General features: G+C 39.8%; 2 protein-coding genes and 1 non-coding gene across 3 annotated transcripts; 2 read left to right on the plus strand and 1 right to left on the minus strand.

The window, feature by feature from the left end:
* Window positions 1-5973: 5973 nt before the first annotated feature.
* Trnar-ccu (transfer RNA arginine (anticodon CCU)) lies at window positions 5974-6046 on the minus strand. Its single transcript has one exon. It is a non-coding gene; the product is annotated as a tRNA-Arg (tRNA).
* A 994-nt stretch (window positions 6047-7040) lies between these two features.
* On the plus strand, window positions 7041-9061 carry LOC148912693 (ficolin-2-like). The gene is made up of 2 exons (XM_089026462.1): window positions 7041-7049; window positions 8423-9061. Exon 2 carries the CDS (start codon window positions 8525-8527, stop codon window positions 9059-9061), a length of 537 nt encoding a protein of 178 aa, XP_088882588.1. The 5' UTR covers window positions 7041-7049; window positions 8423-8524.
* On the plus strand, window positions 7158-19179 carry LOC116288891 (uncharacterized). Its single transcript, XM_089026815.1, has 2 exons — window positions 7158-8240; window positions 16805-19179. Exons 1-2 carry the CDS (start codon window positions 7158-7160, stop codon window positions 18869-18871), a joined length of 3150 nt encoding a protein of 1049 aa, XP_088882941.1. The 3' UTR covers window positions 18872-19179.
* Window positions 19180-20987: the final 1808 nt, after the last annotated feature.

Genomic DNA, 20987 nt, shown 5'->3' on the forward strand with positions numbered 1-20987 from the left:
TCACGGTATGGCAGCCAAGACAAGAAGCAGGAACGACGGAATCTGGCCTAATCTTACCACAGGTAGCCCAAGCTTGGTTTCTGTGGTGTCCTGTTATAAGGAAATGTATGGGGATTCATCAAAAACTTCAATAAAATCATTGAAACGTGAAATAAAGCTTCGAAATTTTACCCGATCATTGAGAAATAGCACTTCTTTCGCTCTGCGTGGTTATTTTTTGAATTTAGCCCGTTTTAAGGATTTTTTCCCCCCACCAGTAAGAAATAAGAGAAGCTTCTTCCCTGTGATCTTACTTACATGAGAAAGAATTCTATCGTTGTGCCTCCTGTCATGGCTGCTCTTCAATAAGCTTGACTTCAGTCATATAGAAAAACGAATTATTGACAAGAATAAGAAGCAGAAACACAAGTCATACCAGCTTTTATGTATCTTGGAAAGACCTATCTCATATGGCCTACTTTGGCTCTGACAACGCCTTATTGATATAGGTGTATACAAAACAAAGAAATTGGTTAGATAAATCCTATAGAAACGTTTTGCAAGGTAACTGAATCTTTAACAATTCTGTTCGTGGCGCAACAAAATTAATAAAAAGGTGAATAATTAATTAACAAAATAAAAATAGCTATCAATTCTCGCGTCCAAGAGTCGTGCATGACATCATCATGACTGTGTGGTTGAGTCGTTAAGCGCGCTCTTCACGCGCAAGATCACAGGCACGCGTTTGACGAGCACGCGCTATTCCCTGCTAACGGATAACAGGATTTTTGATGTGCAAGGATGCATGCACTTACCTCGCAATGTATTCAATTTTGAAAAGGACTATCGTTATTCTGATATTCGTGTTCAGTACATATGACTGTGTATGGTTTGGAGTCATAGGTAAATCGTTTTTGTTCTTTCTTGATTTGTTGTTTCCTCTTTTCATTTCCCTTCTTGTACAGCTTAGCCTGGTTGCACGAAGAGTGAATAGTCCTCTCCGTTTGATAAATCCGTATGCAGGGGATAGATTTATTAGATTGATTTTATTTATTTGGTAACGGATAGCGCCGTGTCCACTTTTCATGCAACCGGACCTCAAACAATAGTAGTGATACCGTTTTCCGTCTTCTTTTCTTTCTTCAGATCTGGTTATGATGTTGTCTGGCGAGAATCCCTATACCTCTGCAGTGATCATGAGTCAGTTGATCTTGGTTTACTGCTTCATGTTATACAGGCAAGTAGATCTCCAGTACGATATCACCATATTCAGAGCAAACCAAAATAACAAGCAAACTAAGCATCAGTTTTCACGAACCCTTAACTCTGGCTGATCTATAAGTCAGGCTATATGTGGCTAACTTACAATAGCCCTGAAATAACCTCTGTCGGGAATGATCTAATTCATGACAAGACTAAATTTTACTAACCTAATAGCAGATTTAGCGTGTTGGGTTTTGCGGAGGGGTGAAAACGGAAAACCGGAGAAGCGGAAAAAACCCTCCCCCAATCAAGGGAGAGAGACACCTAATGAACTGTAGCCACACGTGATGCTAGACCAGGAATCAGACCCGAGAACTTGCCTTGCCTTGCCTTGCCTTGCCTTGCCTTGCCTTGCCTTGCCTTGCCTTGCCTTGCCTTGCCTTGCCTTGCCTTGCCTTGCCTTGCCTTGCCTTGCCTTGCCTTGCCTTGCCTTGCCTTGCCTTGCCTTGCCTTGCCTTGATAAATAGTTCAAACCTATTTATTCTATCTATTCACAGCACCATAGCAGATATATTTTGCTTGACAACTACTGAGTCTTTCATTAGCCAAACATCTTCTAGTTCCAGTGGATCAGACACTCAAAGCCAATCTTCTATTGTTTCCTGCCGCGATGAAGTCAAGAATAATAGTTTTCCGGCTACCACCACAACAAGACATACTTGGGTTTGGACGTCTGATGAAGACCTTGAAGATGAAAGTTAAGAAGAATAATAAAGAACTACCTTCATACAACGAACAATATTTTTATTGAGATAGATTTCAACAAGAAAAATAATGAAACGTAGCAATTAGAAAAAAATGTATAATTCGCAAAGAAAGCTGTCGAAATAAAATCTGTGATGATATCCGTTTTTCCGAGGTTCTCTGCGCTCTCTTCCTTACACGACCATGAAAATGTCCAATCGCGTTGCCAGAGCCCTGCGGTATCCTCCTTTAAAGCATCGTCAGCATCAGCGCAAACCCGCTGACCATAAAACCGGACAGCTGTGGGCACGAGATGGGAAAATCGTGCAAGCAATCGCTCAAAGAGACCGTGTTTAAGGATGAACTACAAGGCGATATTTGCACAATTGTAGTAACTCCTGGTGCAACAATATGCATTTGATCCAATGCAAATAATATAAAAACTCATGATGAGATAGTTCTTTCTTTATCTGACACCGAAAAGTCCTATTACGTTTACTGAAGAGCTGCAAATTGAGCAATATTCTCGGTGCGCGCGCTTTAACCGGAAACGGAAATCAAAGTATTAAACTCAATCCGGGATCGTAAAAGGATCCTTTATAACTATAGCATGACCTGAATGTACTACCATGAACAACATGAACATGAGCAACCACAACTAGACGTAATGCTTTTCGATTATCACTTAGTTGACCGTTGAGTGTATTTGAAAAAAGCCTGGTAACTACGAATATGCTCCGATTATGACGTCACCTCAGTATATGACGTCACAATACATTTATTCTAGAACACACTTTTGCTGTACGTTTTACTTTGCATTGGTTAAACCAGCAAGAAGGAATTTTCTCAGGATGTTTTCTGTTTTGAAGAAGATTATTGGTATTATTATATTCGTGTTTGGATGCTTCGACTGCGTCAAATCCAGGGTTATTGGTAAAATCTTTTTGCTTGCTTCTATACTTTGTCGTATAATACTTTTCTCGTTTTTTGTAAATCTTTATTTTCATAATCACTTTTCTGTTAATATTTGTTGCTTGTGATTGATTGTCTGGTCTGCCCTTTTCCAATAAACCAACAATATTACCTTTTACATTTAACGTATACATTTTGTTTCAGGTTTTGTAGTTATGCTGACGACCAACCATTTTTTTACATTGGCGGTGGTTACGAGTCAGTTTATGTTGTTCTACACGTTGTTTCATTGTATTCCATTCCGAAGGTAAGAAGATATTTGTCCGTTTGTCATCCATCGATAAAACGAACACATGCAGTAAACACATGCACACATGATGACTGACCAAAGAACAGACAGACAGAAAAGAAAAACACACTGATGAGGTCTGACTAAGCAAAATATAGCTGGACAAAACTTACAGACTGTCAAGCTCACTGACTGACAGGGACGCTGGCAAACGGACAAACAAGTGTAGGACCGAGGTTGTTTGTTTATTCATTCACTCTAATTTGTCTAAGTTGTCTCTCCTCATACCGACTTCTCCTTCATCCATCCTATTTTCCTCGTGATATTCTCAATCCTAATCTTCTTCTCGGTATCCTGTCTCTAGTTTAGTGTTCAGGGCACTTGGAGGTGATCCATGGGAACTTTTTTCCAAATCCCATCTTCAGCAACTGCACCAAGATACGTGTTATTGGAGTTCCAGTGAGTCAGACACCGTTGTCTACGATCCTGAAAACCTTCATTGGAGCTCATCTTCTCTTTCTACCTACCTGGATGAAGTCAATCAAGATGGCGGCCAGTTTACTCAGCCTCCTACCAAACCAACAAGACATACTTGGGTTTGGACGTCTGATGAAGACAGTCAAGATGAAAGCTACGACGATGGAGTTTCAGGTAATGATGCAGGTTACATGACAGAGACGACCACAGAGAGTGATTCAAGCTGTTATGAGATTGAGGAGAGCGTAGAGATCCAACAACATCTACCCAAGTCACCAACAGAGATGATTTCCATGAAGGTCGAGGCTATGGATCAAGTGATTGATACCAAGGATGACATGATGGACCAAGTTCTTCATGGAAAAGTTGATGCTAAAGTTAGCGAGAGTGTAGTTGGAAGCTTAACAGAAGTTCCATCGTCCTCTTCTGTTCAAGAAGTGTCTGCAAACATTGTGGAAGGTGCTGATGACATCTGCGTAGTCAGCATGGCTCCAAATGCTGATGTAGCTTCTACAAACGGTACAGATGTAGTTAACGATGATGTATCAAGCCTTCCAGGTGACACAGATGATGTTGTCTTACATAGTGACAGCTTACAATTCTTTGAGAGGGTTGTGTTTTGTGACGATGTTGATGGCTTCCAGTATACACAGATGACTGATGGTGAATATTGCTGCAGAGATGAAGTGAATAGCTTCCCTGGATCTTATGAGGAACCCATCAGTACTGATGGTATTTTGCAGAGCAAAGCTGTGAAGCTTGGTCTATTGGCTGCAGGTGTTGGCATCGGTGCCTACATTGTCTACAAACTTTGTATTAAGAAGTAAGATTAAATAATCCAGAGATTTTAGGATAAAAACGATTCTGGTAATCAAAAACTTTCATTTACCCGTGATATGATTACGCTTTTCAAAAGCAAAACGTTTCCAGTCAGAATAATGATTTTCATTGTACTGATTTAATTATTAAAATGTAAATACTGCAAACGTTTGAATATCAGTGTTATTATTAATTTGTCAATTGATTACTAATGCAATTTGAAATATGAGAAAGTACAAACCGGCAAATCCTTGGTGATTGTAAGTTCTTACAGATTGCCCATTTTTACCTGAGATAAAACAATGTCTTCTTTATATGTTACCAGCCAATCAGAGAGCAGGAAAATTAATATACATCGTGAAAATAAACTTGGAAAGCCAACCACCAATGATGGAAAACATTACCGTGATAAATGACCATGAAACGGAGCGGTGATGGGGAAAGGGAGTAGTAAGTGCACACGATGGCTTCAAGATTTCCCTCCCCCTACCCCCACCCCGGGCCCTAAAGAAATCAAGGCTACCCCAGATATCACTTGTCGTTCGCTTCGATTACCTTTTGAGTATCTTTTTTTACAGTGAGGAACACTTCAAGTTTTTTGTCCCTTTTTGAAAATATATGCTGTAAATCACCCCTTGAGGCAATCGATTGGAAAGAAGATTTATTTTGTTCACTGGGTGTATTTGAACTCAAATTTTCACTTAGAGGTTTTGAAACAATAGAAAGCTCAGGAAATAATGACCTGGGGGACACGTGAAGTATTCACGGTTCGATCGTCCATAGCGAACTGTAATCTTTAGACCCCTTGCAGCACATTCGAATACAGCTCAATTTGGAATAAAAAGGTTCTCAGGAGATTGAAATTATTATTTTTTTCTCCAAATTTAGCTTCTTTGACGTCTATATGCATGATATCCAAAACCACAATAGAATCTACATTCAAAGATTATATTTATTCATTTGTCTCACGATTGTGGCAGTTTCGACTAATACTGCGACTAATCAGGCGATGGCGTAGTCTGAAGGTTGTCTTCTTGGCTGTGATTGGCTGCAATAGGTGGGCGTGACGGAGTGCTTTCGAACGGTCGGTATCCACGCTCAAGAAATCTCAATTCTGCTGTCCTCATTGATGTTGTTGGGATGGAGTCTAATATGGATGGCTTCTTTGACTTTTGCGTGTGTACTGATGATTGTCTCTGTCGATTCACTCGACGTTCTACCAATCTGGGCGGATGTCTCTCTCATGTTTTTTTCGATCTTTCTTGCCTGGTCTCCCAGATTCACCGATGTAGACGCTGTAACACTCGATGCACGGGATCTTGTAGACTACTTAGTCATGTCGGCCAGAAGGGATTGATTTGAATAAATTAATCTTGCATAGAAACGTATAGAACAAAAACCAAATTAGGGCTAAAGTATTTCAGTATTAGATGATTATCGAGAATTTTAACGATTCAAAATATATGATGAAAAATCCACTAGCATTGTTTGATACGCAACGCATGATGGGATAGTCTGTTGGCTTATTAAACAAAAATTAACGACTCATTCACCTCCGACGTGACTCGAACCCGCAACCTTCGGCTTAGGAGGCCGACGTCATATCCATTAGACTACAGAGGCTTTACAATCTAAAGTTCATCATTGTGCCAATACTCTTCCTTCACATACCCATAATACTTTGCGGGTGTGAGGGTAGACAGAGGAAAAAACCACACTTATTGTGCTGAAGGCTGATTAAATAGTAAGCACCTCGTTTGATGTTCAAATGCTAAAATGAAACAATAAGAAACAGGGAAAGATATAAGTTAGCTTTTTTAGAGATTAAAAAAGGTATAGTGTACTTTCAGTTGAAGAACATTTCATTTTGGGACAGTATTTGATTGGTTACCCCAAGGCGCAAAGTATTGTGGGGCATTCGAAAGTAAAGAATGCGACCTGTGTTCGATTTCCGGTGTCGTATTAGCCATTACGAGAAAGGCTGAGGAAAAACCTGGGTCGAATTGACATTGTAGTGCATTGTGGGGTTTTTTTGAGACATATTTCCAAGATGGCAAAAACTGTCCCACGATGCACTGCAAATACCTACTCGAGCCTTTTCCTAAACTTCGGAACAATACACCATTTTCGTATGATGCACACCGCTGATTTTGAAGACCAAAGACCAGGTCTACATTTCAATGGTAACAGTACTGTTGCTAGCGAAACAAGAGAAAGTACAACTAGTTTAATCCTTGGTGATTGTAAAACCTCTGACAGAATTCGGATATCAAATAATCTAGATTAATAATAGTATTTCGTGTAGCATGTGCAATAAGAATCCTTTGAAAGACTTTGGGGTCGAGAGTGATTTCAGTACTTAAATTTGAAATTAGGCTACCTGTGTTCTATGTAAGAAACAATATCTCTAACCTAACTACCGATTCTTGATTTCTTACCAAATGCGTTATCAGGTCTTGAAATTCTAAATCTATTAGAATAGATTGGATCCGACCTTTGTACGTGGCTTTAATCAAAACAATCGTGGTCTATTAAAGTTCTGTGCGTCCTTGTTCATTTGATATCTCAAAGAAATACTCTTAATTAGAAGAGTCTAAATAACCAAGTGTATCTTTGGAAACTAAAAATGGATGGAAACGTTTCCAAGTCGAATATGTTAACTGCTTCAACAATAGTCACCATTATTTCGTTAGTCGCTCTGTTGCTGTGCTGTGGTGAGTTCGTACGTATCGAGATGGTTCTGAAGCAACAAAACACGAAAATACAACAGTTGGAGAACAAGATGACCTTTCAAGCAGTCAATGTCGACAACATGGCTGCAAACAAAGGAAAAGGCCTCGAACAACTCGCTTTTAAGAACGTTAAAGAATGCTGTGGAAGGACCAAGAAACGAATGCAAAGGAGTGTCGACGGGGAAGACTCTCCATTGCAGGGAGAAGCCAACGTTACGAATAATGAGAAACTGACCAAACTAATCGAGCAGCAAGTGAACAAAGCTATCTCTGCTAAGAACTTTATCGCTATACGAGGGAGAAGAGGCAGAAGGGGACCCAGAGGACCACAAGGACCCATGGGTAAACCAGGTAGAACAGGCAAGAAAGGAATACCGGGACTGAAAGGTGATCCCGGACAAATTGGAGTTGCCGGTCCTCGAGGCATGCCGGGACCGAAAGGGGACCGCGGTCCTTCGTTAGAACATCCATCAGTTGTGATCTCTCCGCCTAAATTGATCGTCAATGAAAGCAAACCAGCCATTTTGCACTGTTCTGCAAGTGGATATCCTCGACCTGACATCGTTTGGAGTAAAGTGGATGGTTCATTGGCCTCCAACAGATCCATGATTGATGATACTGGTAAACTGTTGATAAAAGACGTCACATTTAATGACTCAGGGATATATCAGTGTCAGGCTTCTAGTATCCTTGGGAAAACACAGACAACCTCAAGACTCGTGATAAATTTCCGTCCAAGATTGATATTAAAGAACGGACCAATCTACGCTAGGTTAGGAGACAATGTTACTCTTCCCGTGTGTGGCGTGACTGGGCATCCACAACCGGAAGTTGTTTGGCGAAAGTCACTTGGCCAATTACCTGATAAACGTTCTCATATCGAAGAGAATAAATTAACTTTGGTGAGCTTACGAAAAGAAGACTCCGGGACGTATTTTTGTAAGGCTGAAAATCAACTTGGATTCGAAGTAGTAGGATGTATGCTAGTCGTGGTACAGTTGCCTGTTTTCATCGCTCGACCTCCGCTTGTCGTAAACGTCACACTCGGCTCGACCATTATCATGTGCTCAATTGTTCAGCTCAAGGTGACCCTCCACCGTTAATCAGCTGGAGAAAAGAGAAGCAGGATCTTCCAGTAGGACGGTATGAAATACGTTATGGCTCATTGATGTTAAAAAATATGCTCAGCTCTGACTCAGGTGTGTACGTGTGCACCGCTACGAGTGGTGACGTTGCTGATACAGAAACTAAAACACGAATAAACATTGTCTACAGAGATTGTGCAGATGTCTACAAATCAGGTGAAAGACGCAGCGGTGTGTACACAGTAAAACCCGACAGTCAAGGAACCTTTCAAGTCTACTGTGACATGACCACTGACGGAGGAGGGTGGACAGTGTTCCAGAGAAGAAAAGATGGATCTGTTGACTTTTATCTTGGCTGGCAGCAGTACAAAACAGGTTTTGGAAACCCGATTGGCGAGTTCTGGTTGGGTAATGACTACATCCATCGACTGACAGCAAGAACACCATCGACTCTACGTGTGGATCTGGAGGACTGGAGTGCAGTAAAGTATTTTGCCAAATATGGTAGTTTTAGTGTTGGTTCTGCATCAGACAAGTACAGACTCAAGGTTGGCTCTTATTCGGGTACTGCTGTAGACTCACTGACGTACCATAATAACATGTTCTTTTCTACCAAAGATCAACATAATGACGAGTATTATGAAAACTGTGCGTCATTATATACTGGTGCTTGGTGGTATAAGTCTTGTTTTTATTCCAATCTCAATGGGAAGTATTTGGGAAACACCATGGATTTTAAAGGGATTGGCTGGCGTCATGCAAAAGATAAATATTATTCACTCAAGCGTTCAGAAATGAAAATACGACCCAAAACATTTTAATGTTATTCTAAGGTCCACTCCTTGTTGCGCTTTTACTAAAACCTCTCTCGTGTTCTGTCAATCATCGCGTGCTTTATGTAGCGACTGCAAGCAGCAAGCAAGCGCTGGTGCCATTTCAGCGCTGGTGCCACTTCAGTATACAGCACAGTTCTCGACCAATCATAGTGCTTATAGGGAGGTGACTATATAATAACAATATATCCATGACTTTTGATCCCAAATGTATAAAAGCTTAGTTAGAATGAAACAGGTCGAGAGGGTGTACTGAGCTCTTGAATATGGATTCCTATTGTATTGTAGCTTCCTTTAGATAGACGAGAACTGGAACAAATCTACTTCTTGATATCGATTGACATAAAATCATAATCATCTGAAAATATATATAAACATACTGATGTATTTGCCGCTTCTGCGCATGACAGCATCCATATATTTAGTTCTCCACAGCCACCAGACGACTGAGGTTTCAGCTTCCTTCAATCAAATATTCATGTACGCACTTTATTACATCCATTTTGAAATCACAAGCAAATCCTGCAATCTGATTGGTTCCCTGCAGCAGTGATTTCAGCATAAATTGCACGATTTTGAGCTCTAAATTGCACGATTTTGCACATCAACTGATATGAACCAGTCACAAGAGAGACATGTCATTTTCCAGCCAATTATATCAAGGAATCCATCTGAGTGTTGAGCTCACCGCTTCTTGCGAAAAAAAAGAGCCACGGCTCAAAAAAAAATTTTCTGAAGAACGATTTTACCGTCAAAAGTCGTAAAAAAAGACTTAAAAAGCCGTAAAAAGGACTTAAAAAGACCAACTGATCACTTAAAATTGTCAAAAGCATCTTTGTAAAGTAACTGCTTAAGTAAGTTGAAGATATTACAGCGAAAAGCAGTGGGGGAAATGCAATCGGCATCTTTTGAATGTGACTTCTTGGCGATTGATCGTGGAAAGTGGTTTCCTTTTCAATCTGTAAAGCATAACAACACATCGAAAATACAGTCATTAAAAGAAGTTTTTCTTAAGAAGAAGATTTTTTCTGAGCTACGTGATTTTTTAAGGACAACCGAAGGACTAAACAACCTTTGATTTTTGCTGTTTTCTCGGCACAAGTGTGATCTTAACATGTTGAACGGAAATCGTAAAAATACAAGCAGTGAGCATTGGCGGTATGGACAACAGCCAGTTCATTACAACCCTTTTGGGCAGGATTGTTTTGCTATTTAATGTAAGTAAACGATTCTTAATACATGTAATGCCTTTTGGTCCTATATAAATTCATTTTAGTTTTGGATTGAAAGTGTTGGTTTTCAAAATGAGAATCATTGCTCGATCAGTATAAACAAGTTCTCTTGACAGCATGTTTGTAGGTTGTCGGTAGATTGTAGTCATGTCGGTTTAACTGGGAAAAAAGTCTTTTTCAAAAAAGATTTCAAAATGGATATAATAAAGTGGTAATTGAACTTCGTGTCGTGCAATTTTGGTCTGAAATCAAACTTGCGATTTTGTAATCGCACGTTTGATTTCAGACCAAATTGCACTCCACTCAGTTCAATTACCATCATAAATCAAACCATTGTAGATTTGATGGACGGAAGCCAAAACACGAGAAAACGTATGGAGTTTTCTGAGTATCAAATTTTTGGAGAACATTCTGGATTAGCATTGTTGTAATTATGTTTACAACATGACAGGCCGCATCGCATCGGCTATACAATCACGAGCCGGGGACGAGCTCAGCATGATCATGTGATGCTAGTCTAAGAAACTAAAGGACCACGTTAAAAAGTCCCATCATTTTGACCTTGAAGTTGTGAGGTTCAAGGAATAGAGACCTTTAGCATTGGGTTTACTGCTAAACGCTAACCTGTAACCGCTAGGAACCAGGCCCCGAAAAACGCCCGCAAACACTGAGAAACACTCACTGACGTCGAACTGCAGTTTGAGGTTTGCGGGGCTCGCAAGAACGTATTGCTAAAGGTCTTTAATGTATGGAGTTCGACCGCGCTGCCATCGAGTTTGCGGAGTAAAAAGCACTCTGGAATCCGGAATTCAGTTTATAATGGAATCCGGAATCCACCCTTGTTGAATTCGGAATCGGCTACTTCGAAAATCAGAGTCTACACTAAAATGCTATCGCCTCGACCTAGACTCGAGGCCGCTGTAGCCCCTCCTCCACTGTGTAATAACTCCACCAAGAATATGTCATCAGGTGCTGATTTAATTGATAGACGATTTTACTTTCAAAGCGGCATGTTGACAGTATATGACAGACAACTATTGTTAAAACAACCCATTATTTAATGAAGGAAATAAAGCAGCCTATACAAGCCTATCATAATAAAAAAATTTGCATTTCCAGGCAATTCGTGTTTTAGCCTTGGCCCAAACAGTAACAAAAGTTATATATGATGTCTCATATGAAGTATATTATAACGATGATCGTATGGGATATATCTCTCACAATTTTATCTCTGCAATTATTTGAAAATGGCTCCTAGGCTAAAATGTTCACTATTCTGGTTTCATAATCATAATGGAGTCATATTATCCTCATATACTTCAGTTACTCGGACTTTCAAAAACTGGGGCGTTTTCATCCAATTGCCCCTTTAAGAAGCACTTGCAATCATACCTACTCACTAAAAGCTCCATGTAAGAACCGTTAAATTAATTATCGATACTTTTATCATCGGCAATTAAAAATGATTGGACTAAGGATGACACATTAATGATGATTCTCTCCGTGGAAATCGGGCCGTCTATGATCGAGCTAACAAACAAAGCAACAAACTGTAAGTAACGAGCATCATTATTTTGTTGTTTGACATTTAATTTTTTAGCTTTCTTTACTTGGCCAAAAACTCTTATTTCATGCTATGTTTGAAAAGTACAATTAAATATGTTGGCAATGTAAAAGGCGCGCTTTAAATAACAATAATTAAATTGAAATTTAGATCAGAAAATTGTCGTTTAATATTAGAAGTTATATGACAAATGAATTATAAAAGGGAGGACTGGGCTATTTGCATTACGTTATGGTGTCTGATACTTAATGTATGCGCTTTTGTTAATTGTTTTTTATCACGCTAATTATATATACCAGTCAAATATCATTTTCACAGAAAGTATCTGAAAATTATATGGATATGGAATCCGGAATCCGCAATACAAAAGTTTTGGAATCCGGAATCCAGACCCTTGGAATCCGTAATCCAGAGTCTCGGATTCCGGAATCCAGCGCTTGGAATCCGGAATCCACCATAAGTCCTAAGTAAGTCTAAAGTCTAAAGCGATTTTTTCTGTGCATTTGAGAGCCGCATTAGTGAGTCGTTTTGCTTTGACATCAAGCGGGATTCCTGAGTTGTGTACACGGACGGACGGACGGACGGAAGTGGCGTCAGCCAAACCATGAAAAATCAACTTGATGGTTTATCATTTTTTCTTAAGTATGGTGCTCCGCTCGCGCGGGAGCTCCGCTAAAACTTGCATTACTTTAATTGTAGTTTGATTCACAGAATACCTTCTATTACCTGAAACAAATCATCATGAAAACTCTTGGTTCATGAGCTCCACTGAAGCAAGCACGCGCTGTAATCTCTGATGCAACTGACTGCAGTCTGATCAAATTCACATGAGAATCGAAAATTACAAGGGGTCAAACCTTAGAATTTTTTTCTTCAATTACCTAACAGTACGCTTGAGTTTCCTTTAACAGCTTTCAAACATGCATTAAGGGACTGTGCAATAATTATCGGAAGGGGGGGGTTCTAAAATTAATGGGGGGGGGGGATCAAAAGTTAAATTGGAGTGTAGGGTAGGGGGGTTAGAAGCTATTTGCATAAATATGGAGAGGGGGGGCATAAGTCAATTTGGGATTTTGTTCACTATAAAATTGAAAAGATGCATATAAATGTATTTAAAATAAACATTCATTGTTATATTTTTTACTGTATAAAGAACACAACTTGTCACAGGTGCAACCTCAAACCATATGTGTTGAAATAATGCATAAACTGAGTATCCTTTGTAATAAAAACAGTACAAAAAACAGTAACTAAAAACAGTACAAGTCACAACTTTCTATACTGTACTGTGGTAAAGTTATGCCACATTGATTGACTGTATATAAGACAACTGACTATGTCATATGTTATTTGTTTTGCTTTGTAATAATTCTTCTAGCTTTATGTTCACGTTATTTAGTACTATGTCAAGGATAAAAACAGAAGTTCTGAACAAGCTCCTTGGCTTCACTATGTGGTCTTCATCCTCCACAATCTTTCTATTTCTATTCTGAGGTCTTGGTACTTGTCAATCTTTTCCATTTCCTTTTGATCAATTTATGGTCCATAGGCACTCGCCTTCTTCTTGCTCTTATTTACGACTATGATGTCTGGTCTTCTTGCTTCAATCTTCTTCTACGTGTTAACATTAAAATCGCATAGGATCTTGACCTTTTCGTTTTCCACTACTTTCTCTGGTTCGTGATCCCACCAATTATATATATGCAGTGAACTGTATTTGGTGTTTCCTACATAGGTGCCAATGTATTGTCCTTGCCACTTTGTCATGTCTGTCTTTATACTCTCTCCCTGCCAGTACTTTGCAGCCAGATACAAGGTGGTCCACAGTTTCCGTCTTTTCTTTACATAGTCGGCACAGCGATGAGTCACTCTTACAGTGTCCTCTACGGTCTTAAGTCCTCTTCCACACATAGATCTTGGAAGATAGATACGATCTATATTCAGCACGTGGATGCATGGTTACTATTTTACACGTCTTTCTGTCTAGAGAGTAGAGTTCTTCGTTTGTCCAATTTACTATTCCAGCTGTGTATCTGATTACTGGAACCGCATAGGCATTAATGGCGGAAATCTTGTTTCTTCCTGATAACTTTGGGAAGCACGGGTGGCGTAGCGGTGTGAGCGCTTTCCACTCATCAATGCGACCCGAGTTCGAGTCCCGACGAGCTCGGTGTCGTATGTGAGTAGAGTTGTTTGTTGGTTCTCTCCTGTGCTTCGAGCGTTTTCCGGGTTCTCCGGTTTTCCTCCCTCCGCAAAAATCAACTCCTAAATTCCAATTCGATCACGGAATGATGGCCACAGGTTTGTTAGCCACTGCCTATTAAGTGCTACCCTCGTGAAAAAAGGACGGTTTGACTTAAGAATCAGTCTTAATCTCCTTTTGTATTCTAGTTGGACGTTATTCTTAACTTTCTGATGGTTGATATCTTCCTTCTCTAACACTCCTAGATACCTATAGTGATCATTTCCTTCCAAATTCTTTATCTGCTGACCATAGGGTAGCTCTATCCCCTCCCTCTTTACCACCTTTCCTCTTCTTACTCCTACTCTGGCGCACTTCTATCCCAAATGTCATCCCAATGTCTGTACTAAATATTCGTACAGAGTGTAATAGTGACCCAATTTCTTTCTCGTTCTTCCCATAGAGCTTCATATCATCCATATATAACAAATGATTCAGTACATTACCATTGTTCAGCTTGTAACCTTTCCTTGTGTTGTTCAGTATGGACGTCAATGGTATGAGACATATGATGAATAGTAACGGTGACATCGAGTCTCCCTGAAATGTTCCACGCTTTATCTCACAATGACCACATGATTCTCCGTCTAACCTTAGTTCAGTCCTCCACTGCGACATTGCTCTCTTCATGAATGCTACGATCGATGGCTGAGCCTTGATGTTTTCAAGGGAAGTGATTATCCAGCTATGAGGTACAGAGTCATGTGCCTTTTTGTAGTCTACCCACACCTTTTCCAAGTTCTTGTGCTTTCTCTTTGCACTTCGCAGAACTGCCTTGTCGATGAGGAGTTGGTCTTTTGTTCCTCTCGATCCACGACGACAGCCTTTCTGTTCAAATGGTATCAATTCTTGTTCCTCTAGATGGTTATAGAGGCTTTCTGATATTATTATTATTATTATTATTATTATTATTATCGTTATCATTATGGTAAGTCATACTGTAAGTCATTCCTTAAGCCAATCGAATATAAAGAAGATTTATATATTTTGATCAATCGGTGTATTTGAACTCAAAGCTTCAATTAGAGGATCTGAAACAGTAGAAAGTTCAGGAAATAATGACCTGAGGGAAAAACACAAAGTGTTCACGGTTTTAGTGTCCATAGCACAATGTATTTTAATCTTTAGAACCCTTGTAGCACTGCGGAATGCAGCTAAATTTTACAGGGCAAAACAGTTTTCAGGAGATTGAAATTCTTTCGTGTTGCCCTCTAAATTTAGCTCCTTTGTATTATCCATGTATAGAACGTATAGAACATATAACCAATGTAGGCTAAAGTGTTCTAGTATTTGATAATTATCGAGAGTTTTAACGATTCAGCAGATGGCGTAAAATGATATGATGAAAATTTCTCTAACATTGTTATATACGCAATGCATGATGGGATGGTCTGTTGGCATATTAAACAAAAATTAACTACTGAAACACCTCCGTTAACTGATAATGAACTGAATGAATTAGTATTTTACATATAAAAGCAGGTTTAGTGTAATTTCAGTTATAGAACATTTCATTTTGGAACAGTGTTTTGATTGGTTGCCTCAAGCGCAAAGCATTATAGGGCATTCGAAAGTTAAAATGCTAAGTGGGTTCGATTTACAGTGTTGTAATAGCCATTACGAGGTCGAGGGAAAATCCGGGTCAACTTGGCATTGTTGTGCATTGTGAGGCTGTTTTAGGGACGTATTCCCAAAATGGTGAAAACAGTCCCAGAATTACACTGCAATACCAACTCGACGACCTTTTTTTCGTCGTGTATTTTTTTTCAAAATGCCGGAGGAAGTTGTTAATTGGGATCTTTTTGAACTTTTTAGCGTAGAAAACCATAATATGGTTGACATGGAACTTCAGGAATTAGTTAACAGATTTCCCGAAGTATCTGAGGATAGTTTAAATGAAATGTGCCAAAGAAATGTTAACAAAAACACGAAGAAAAGTACCGCCATGTGCTTAGATGAAAGTATTTGACTTCTGGAGGATGTTAAGACAAGAAAAAAGGCGCTTAGAAGATATCCCCGCCAATGAACTCTTTGGAATACTTTGATATAATTAATCTGCAATAGGACTACATGTCTGTCCAATTTGGAAATAATTGAATTCAAAAAAATTCCTCTGACTGTCAAATTGGACTCGGCCTATCGGCCTCTTCCAATTTTGTCTGTCCTCGAAAATTTTTTTCATCCAATTATTTCCGAATTGGACAGCATGAAGTCCTATTACCCATACTAATTTTCGATAATTTTAACAAAATTATCGATCCCGTGAGCAACCACATACGAGACAAAGCTGCCGACCATTGTGATTTTCCCGCGCCTGTGAGAGCAATGACGTCACAGAATACTGAAAGCTGATTGGTTATAATTTTACATGTGAAAATTATCGTATTTTTACATGTGTTGAAATACGAAATTTCTCAATTGTAGAAATCTTTGTAAAAAATTATAGTTTATATAATAAAATCTTGAATTTGGCTACCTGTGTCCTATATAACAAAAAATATCGATCACAGTAGTGACGATTCTTGATTTCTTGCCAAATACTTTTATTGTGTCTTGAAATTCTAGAGTCTATTAAAATTGATCAGAGGCAACCTTTGTACGTAATTCGATCAAATCAAGTCTGGTTTAATAAATAAGTATGATTTGTGTATTCGTTTTCATTTGATATCTCAAAGGAATGCTCTTGAGAGAAGCTTAATAACCGAGTGTATCTTTGCAAACTAAAAATGGATGGCAAAGCTTCCAAGTCGAATAATAAGTTAACCGTTTCAACGATAGTCGCCATTATTTCGTTAGTCGCTCTCTTGCTGTGCTGCGGTGAGTTTGTACGTATCGAGATGATTCTGAAGCAACAAAACACGAAAATACAACAGTTGGAGAACAAGATGACCTTTCAAGCAGTCAATGTCGACAACAGCCTCGACAACATGGCTGCAAACAAAGGAAAAGGCCTCGAACAACTTGCTTTGGACGTCAAAGAATGTTGTGGAAGGACCAAGAAACGAATGCAAAGAAGTTTCGACGGGAATGAACCACTATTACAGGAAGAAATTAACGACACGAAGAGTGAGAGCCGTCTTTTTGAAAAACTGATCAAACTAATGGAGCAGCAAGTGAGCAAAGCTATCTCTGCTAAGAACTTTATCGCTATACGAGGGAGAAGAGGCAGAAGAGGACCCAGAGGACCACAAGGACCCATGGGTAAACCAGGTAGAGAAGGCAAGCAAGGAATACCGGGACTAAAAGGTGATCCAGGACAAAATGGAGTTTCCGGTCCTCGAGGCATGCCGGGACCGAAAGGGGACCGCGGTCCTTCGTTAGAACATCCATCAGTTGTGATCTCTCCGCCTAAATTGATCGTCAATGAAAGCAAATCAGCCATTTTGCACTGTTCTGCAAGTGGATATCCTCGACCTGACATCGTTTGGAGTAAAGTGGATGGTTCATTGGCCTCCAACAGATCCATGATTGATGATACTGGTAAACTGTTGATAAAAGACGTCACATTTAATGACTCAGGGATATATCAGTGTCAGGCTTCTAGTATCCTTGGGAAAACACAGACAACCTCAAGACTCGAGGTAAATTTCCGTCCAAGATTAATATTAAAGAACGGACCAATATATGCTAGGATAGGAGACAATGTTACTCTTCCCGTGTGTGGCGTGACTGGGCATCCACAACCGGAAGTTGTTTGGCGAAAGTCACTTGGCCAATTACCTGATAAACGTTCTCATATCGAAGAGAATAAATTAACTTTGGTTAGCTTACGAAAAGAAGACTCCGGGACGTATTTTTGTAAGGCTGAAAATCAACTTGGATTCGAAGTAGTAGGATGTATGCTAGTCGTGGTACAGTTGCCTGTTTTCATCGCTCGACCTCCGCTTGTCGTAAACGTCACACTCGGCTCGACCATTATGCTCAATTGTTCAGCTCAAGGTGACCCTCCACCGTTAATCAGCTGGAGAAAAGAAAAACAAGGTCTTCCAGTAGGACGGTATGAAATACGTCATGGTTCATTAATGATAAAAAATGTGCTCAGCTCGGACTCCGGTGTGTACGTGTGTACCGCTACGAGTGCTGGCGTTGCTGATACAGAAACTAAAACACGAATAACATTAGTCCACTACGATTGTGCAGAGATTTACAAATCAGGTGAAAGACGTAGCGGTGTGTACACAGTAAAACCCAATAGTCAAGGAACCTTTCAAGTCTACTGTGACATGACCACTGACGGAGGAGGGTGGACAGTGTTCCAGAGAAGAAAAGATGGATCTGTTGACTTTTATCTTGGCTGGCAGCATTACAAAACAGGTTTTGGAAACCCGATTGGCGAGTTCTGGTTGGGTAATGACTACATCCATCGACTGACAGCAAGAACACCATCGACTCTACGTGTGGACCTGGAGGACTGGAGTGCAGTAAAGTATTTTGCCAAATATGGTAGTTTTAGTGTTGGTTCTGCATCAGACAAGTACAGACTCAAGGTTGGCTCGTATTCGGGTGACGCTGGGGACTCACTGACATACCATAATAACATGTTCTTTACTACCAAAGATCAACATAATGACGAGTATTATGAAAACTGTGCGTCATTATATACTGGTGCTTGGTGGTATAATTCTTGTTTTTATTCCAATCTCAATGGGAAGTATTTGGGAAACACCATTGATGGGAAAGGAACTGTCTGGAGTCATGCAAAAGATAACTATTATTCATTCAAGCGTTCAGAAATGAAAGTACGACCCAAAACATTTTAATGTTATTGCTTGTTTCGCTTCTACTAAGACTACTCTCTTGTTCCGTCAATCCTCGCGTGCTTTATAACGACTGCATGCAGCAAGCACGCACTGGTGCCATTACTTCAGTACAGCACAGTCCTCGACCAATCATAGTGCTTGTAGCGAGGTGACTAAATAATAACCCCTAAAAGCTTAGTTTAGAATGAAACAGATCTAAATGGTGTACCGACAGCGCTTGAATATGGATTACTGTCATATTGTGTATCTTCCTTTCGATAGATGAGTACTGGAACAAATCTACTTCATGATATCGATTGACATGACAATCTTAGATACATAATTAAATTCATGAAATCATGATCATCTGAAAATATATAAATATACTGATGTATTTGACGCTTCTGCGCATGACAGCATCCATATATTTAGTTTTTCACAGCCACCAGACGACAGCTATCAGCTTCCTTCAATCAAACATTCATTCACTAAATCAAACCGTTGGGGTAAACTGCGCACCGTAGGCTTCCATTGATAGCAGTTGAATTTCAACTGAAGGAATTACCGACGTTGAAAATAGGTACTTTATCTTTTTTTGTGTCTGTTTTTTGATGGACGGAAGCGAGAAAACGTCTTTAGTTTTCTAAGCATCAAATTTTTGAGAACATTCCGGCCCTGTTGTATCCGCTATAAAATCACGACCCGGGGGCGAGCTTAGCATGATCACGTGAGGTTAGTCAAAGAAACTAAAGGTAGTTTGTGATTGGATGGAGGAGCTCAGAATGATCACGTGAGGTTAGTCAAAGAAACTAAAGGTAGTTTGTGATTGGATGAAGGAGCTCAGCATGATCACGTGAGGTTAGTCAAAGAAACTAAATGTACTTTGTGATTGGATGGAGGAGCTCAGCATGATTACCTGAGGTTAGTCAAAGAAACTAAAGGTACGTTGTGATTAGATGGAGGAGCTCAGCTTGATCACATGAGGTTAGTCAAAGAAACTAAAGGTATTTTGTGATTGGATGGAGGAGCTCAGCATGATCACGTGAGGTTAGTCAAAGAAACTAAAGGTACGTTGTGATTGGATGGAGGAGCTCAGCTTGATCACATGAGGTTAGTCAAAGAAACTAAAGGTACGTTGTGATTGGATGGAGGAGCTCAGCTTGATCACGTGAGGTTAGTCAAAGAAACTAAAGGTACGTTGTGATTGGATGGAGGAGCTCAGCATGATCACGTGAGGTTAGTCAAAGAAACTAAAGGTAGTTTGTGATTGGATGGAGGAGCTCAGCATGATCACGTGAGGTTAGTCAAAGAAACTAAAGGTACGTTGTGATTAGATGGAGGAGCTCAGCTTGATCACGTGAGTTTAGTCAAAGAAACTAAAGGTACGTTGTGATTGGATGGAGGAGCTCAGCATGATCACAAGAGGATAGTCAAAGAAACTAAATGTACTTTGTGATTGGATGGAGGAGCTCAGCATGATCACAAGAGGATAGTCAAAGAAACTAAATGTACTTTGTGATTGGATGGAGGAGCTCAGCATGATCACGTGAGGTTAGTCAAAGAAACTTAAGGTACTTTGTGATTAGATGGAGGAGCTCAGCATGATCACGTGAGGTTAGTCAAAGAAAATAAAGGTACGTTGTGATTGGATGGAGGAGCTCAGCTTGATCACGTGAGGTTAGTCAAAGAAACTAAAGGTACGTTGTGATTGGATGGAGGAGCTCAGCATGATCACGTGAGGTTAGTCAAAGAAACTAAAGGTACGTTGTGATTGGATGGAGGAGCTCAGCATGATCACGTGAGGTTAGTCAAAGAAACTAAAGGTACGTTGTGATTGGATGGAGGAGCTCAGCATGATAACGTGAGGTTAGTCAAAGAAACTAAAGGTACGTTGTGAATGGATGGAGGAGCTCAGCTTGACCACGTGAGGTTAGTCAAAGAAACTAAAGGTACTTTGTGATTGGATGGAGGAGCTGGAATTGATCACGTGAGGTTAGTCAAAGAAACTAAAGGTACGTTGTGATTAGATGGAGGAGCTCAGCTTGATCACGTGAGGTTAGTCAAAGAAACTAAAGGTACGTTGTGATTGGATGGAGGAGCTCAGCATGATCACGTGAGGTTAGTCAAAGAAACTAAA

The sequence above is a fragment of the Actinia tenebrosa genome, unplaced genomic scaffold, assembly GCF_029948245.1.
Source record: "Actinia tenebrosa isolate PJP-AT-01 unplaced genomic scaffold, QUT_ActTen_1.0 PGA_scaffold10__47_contigs__length_13832649, whole genome shotgun sequence".
Lineage (NCBI taxonomy): Eukaryota > Metazoa > Cnidaria > Anthozoa > Actiniaria > Actiniidae > Actinia > Actinia tenebrosa.

What these genes read in the sequence shown, in the direction of transcription:
- LOC116288891 (XM_089026815.1), top strand. Translation starts at nt 7,158, where the DNA reads ATGGTTCTGAAGCAACAAAACACGAAAATACAACAGTTGGAGAACAAG. An exon ending in GCTCAATTGTTCAGCTCAAG is followed by an intron (nt 8,241 to 16,804) that starts GTGACCCTCCAC and finishes TCTTGAGAGAAG; the next exon opens with CTTAATAACCGAGTGTATCT.
- LOC148912693 (XM_089026462.1), top strand. Translation starts at nt 8,525, where the DNA reads ATGACCACTGACGGAGGAGGGTGGACAGTGTTCCAGAGAAGAAAAGAT.